At 43.7% G+C, this 3,758-nt stretch overlaps 1 protein-coding gene and 1 long non-coding RNA gene across 3 annotated transcripts in view; one reads left to right on the plus strand and one right to left on the minus strand.

The window, feature by feature from the left end:
• The window catches only part of Sort1 (sortilin 1), a gene marked incomplete in the record, with an annotated part of 93,329 nt that extends 92,890 nt beyond the window's left edge, over positions 1 to 439 (minus strand). For both annotated transcript variants that reach the window (XM_013516444.1, XM_013516443.1), the window contains 1 exon segment: positions 1 to 439. In XM_013516444.1, the coding sequence (XP_013371898.1) occupies positions 1 to 353 (353 nt within the window).
• Positions 440 to 680: 241 nt separating this feature from the next.
• Positions 681 to 3,758, plus strand: part of LOC106149002 — a 3,736-nt gene continuing 658 nt past the window's right edge. The window contains exons 1-2 of the long non-coding RNA XR_001234865.1: positions 681 to 881; positions 1,669 to 1,778. This is a non-coding gene — a long non-coding RNA (uncharacterized LOC106149002). The remainder of the gene's footprint in view (positions 882 to 1,668; positions 1,779 to 3,758) is intronic.

Below are 3,758 nucleotides of genomic sequence, written 5' to 3' on the forward strand. Positions count from 1 at the left end.
CGCAGCCCCCAGCTCACCCCGACGGGGCCCGGCCAGTGCAGGGGCCACCCCGCGGACGGCGGGGGCGCGTCCAGCCGGTCCTGGCCGAGGGTCGCCGGCTGCAGCAGCTGCAGCAGCAGGAGGACAAGGAGGCCGAGGCCATGGGGCTGGCGCAAGAGGCCGTCCGCAGCTCCCCGGGGCCGCTCCATAGTCGCCGAACGCCGACGCCGCTGACACCTGCCACCCGGCGCGCCCGCCGCCCCCGCCGCGCCACACCCCCGAGCCCGAGCGCCGCGCTCCTTGGATACGCGCAGCCCGGCCTCCCCGCCCCCATTGGCCGGCCTCCTGTCCGTCTTCCCCAGCCCACTTCCCATTGGCTCGCGTCGCCTCCGGCTTCGGGGGTCTTGGATTCGGATGCCAAGACGCGGGACTGATTGGCTGGAACGTGGCAGAGACGGCTGAGGTCATTCCCCACCCTCGCGCCGCGTCTCCCGGGCAGGGCTCCAGAGTTGGCTGAGGGGCTTCCCCCACCTTCTCGAGAAGCCCACGGCTCCGAGGCCTCAGGACCCCTCGCTGCTCTTTCTGGCACACTCGCACCCACCCCCCCAACACTCCTAAAATTCCTGATTGAGACAGCGCCGGAAAATCTCCTCGGGGAATTCCCTGAACTCGCTCAGCTGGAAAAGGGGCTTCCTCATGAGCTAACTGGTGCTTCAGGTTTTTAAGGCCGGCTCGCGGGAGCGGGTACCCATTGTCTGCTGAAGCAGCCGTCTGTCTGCCAAGAAGGTGAATGCGAACTGGTGTGTGGCAGATCCTACCGAGGCAGATAGACAGCAGGACACCCGTGACTCGCAAGCCTGAAGAAAAGTCTGTCCATCACGTTTGCCCTCTTCTGCAGGGAGGTAGGCCAGAGGAGGAATTAACGTACGGCTTTTCCTGGAATTCAAATGTGGCTTGGGCATTAGGGGCAAGTAAAAGGGGGCAGGAGAATTGGTCAATGCCTAATTTATACACGATCATTTTGTAGACGCACGTTTGTCTTTACCAAAATGTCTCAACCCCGCAGTGAGTGCTTTGCGCGTTTGGTTTCAGTATATGATGTCTCCTAAATTAGCACCTTACCTCCAATAAATAAGGTCCCTACTACACTATTCCCTTTCCTGCAGAAGCTTCGCACACAACTTCTAGAACATGCAATACAGGTAAAACCAGTTCTGAATTCTTAACCTTACTAACTCCATCATTTATTGCTCGGAGTTGTTCAGTAGAAAATGTAACCAATAGGCGGGCTTGATGACACACTCCTAATCTCAGCCATTGAGGTTGAGGCATAAGGATGGAAAGTTTGAGGATACTCTCAACTCAGTGAGACCTTGTCTCAGAACAAAATTTTTTTAAAGTTCTGAGGATATATAGTTCAGTGGTACAGTACTTACATAACGTTTCCCGAGTTCAATTTTTAGTACCATCATCACTACCAAAAAAGACAAAATATGGAAAATGTTACTGAAAGGTAAAGCAACCGAAAATTTCTTTGAACTGTAAACTGGTATTAAACCCTAAAGAGAATATATTCATTGTAGATTAAAATGGTGCAGTGCTCCCAACCCAGTGTTTACATCAAAATCCTTGTCACCTAAACTTGCAAACAAAAAGATTTACAAATTTCTATTTCCCTCCCAAAACAAGGCTAGTAAGATGGGAGAAGTGAAAAGTTCTCGGCAGGACAGTAAAATTTCCAGAACAGTCCTTTGCAGTTCTCCACTACTGGACTGACAAGACAAAGCTGATGAAAACTGGTGAGCAATGTTGCTCTGTAATTACAATGTGTCAGATTATTCTTTAAAATAGAGATTATTTTTTAGATCTATTCCAACTATGAAGTCGATCACAAGACAGTCAGTTCCAGTAGCATGTGATTAGTTGGGGGGAAAAGAGGGTATAAAGGAATATTTCTTTGTTTGGGTGACACAAAGATGAATGGTCTATTGTCTTACTGTGGGAAAGGAAGTCAGCTCACCAGTGCCATCTCCTGGAGAAATTACCAAATATCCTTTTTAAGTGTATAACCGTCACTTTTTAATGTGTTGCTTTTTAGTTAAATGCTTAGGAATGTCTCCTCAAACTGCATCCGTTCCTGGGGACATGCTTACTTGCATATGGCACTGAGAAAGTGAATGACTAAATGCTTTCACTCTTTCACTTTTATCTAATGATAGGCACAAAATACAAGTTGTAGTGCCAGTTCTTTGCAAAACACTCCAACACTCCGTAAGATCTTACTTTCCTTGCAGAATTAAAATACGTATATTTATCTTATTACTAAAAACTGTGCTTTTAAATTATAGCAGATTAATATAAAGCAACTTACATATCACAAAACTATTGCTTTTCCTAGTAAGTACATTTCTCCGACACAAGAAACCTTGTTTGAAAATCAAAGTTCTTTGGAGAATGCACATTATTATAAAAGGTAGAAAATTTACTCTTTTCTCTGTTATACCGTATAGCCTGTTAGCTGAAGCTGAGCTAGGCTAAGAGGTTTTCCTTAGTATGTTTTTTCCTACATAATGTGATTCAAAAGCACAGCTCACCTTTCTCTGAAGCACCATGTTTTGTCCATTTATACATTAACCTAGGGTTTAAAGGAAACCTGTATGGTTCTTCCTGCTGGATTTAAGTTCTACAGTTCATGTAAAGGCCATAGTGTGTTTGTTCATACTTATATTTCCAATACCTAATACATTATGTGGCATATAGTAAGTAGGTTCTCAATGTTAAACAAGTAAACAGAAGTTGATAGTATTTTTTCAGTAATATTTTCTATTAGGAATTAATAAAACAGTGATAATGACTAAACAAGTATCAATCATTATATGTAATAACAAGATTAAAATCACTAATCTCTGGAACACTGGGGATAATATAGTCTCTTTCTCTACTTATCTGTCTGGGACAAAATTAATCTCTTCCAATTGCTTCCTGTCATTGTACTTTCCAGATATGTATGAGCACAAATTGTTTTTTCCGGATCACAGTACAAATTTAGTATCAGCTTATTCTAGTAGTTAGTATTTACCATCATAGAGTTCTTAATGAGGACAATACACAGAATTCTGCTTCATCTACACACGATGAGTCATGTTGTGGATAGTGTAAGTTCATTTCAAATCTCTATGAGATTTCCCTACTACTCAAAAGCTGGTAATTTGGACTAGGAAATACGAGTTTAAGTCTGTGGACCCCGGGCCTGAAATTCTTCATCCAGTAAGCAGTGATGATACTGATTCTGCTCCCTTTTGAGTCTCAAATAGTTATTCTTTAGACATTCTCAACCAATCATACAAGGGCAGGTCTAACAAGGGAAGTTGATAGTACACTCAAAGCCTAATTTAAGCTTCCAAATTTTATAATTCCCTTACTGATATGGCCTAGATTTATGAATGACTGCCAGTGAGGCCAAGATCATGAATTCTTTTTTTATAAAGTCCTAAGGGAAATCTCTTTCCAAATTGTCCATCGACACAAAAATACAACATTTTAGATAGTGTGTGCCAACCCATCAAGGTTTGGGGACACGGGGCAAACATGTTCTTTTGATGGTAAATTAGCTGTATCTCATGTAAAAGCAGCAGCAAAATATAGCAGGATAATCCCAGCATTTTAGAAGGCTGAGGCAGGAAGATTAAAAGTTTAAGGCTATTCTGGGAAACTAGGTGAGACCCTATCTCAAAATAAAACATACAAAGAAGAACAGGCAATGTAGCTTAGTACCAAGG

This window comes from Chinchilla lanigera, unplaced genomic scaffold (genome assembly GCF_000276665.1).
Source record: "Chinchilla lanigera isolate Chin_1 unplaced genomic scaffold, ChiLan1.0 scaffold00034, whole genome shotgun sequence".
In the NCBI taxonomy this organism is placed as follows: Eukaryota; Metazoa; Chordata; class Mammalia; order Rodentia; family Chinchillidae; genus Chinchilla; species Chinchilla lanigera.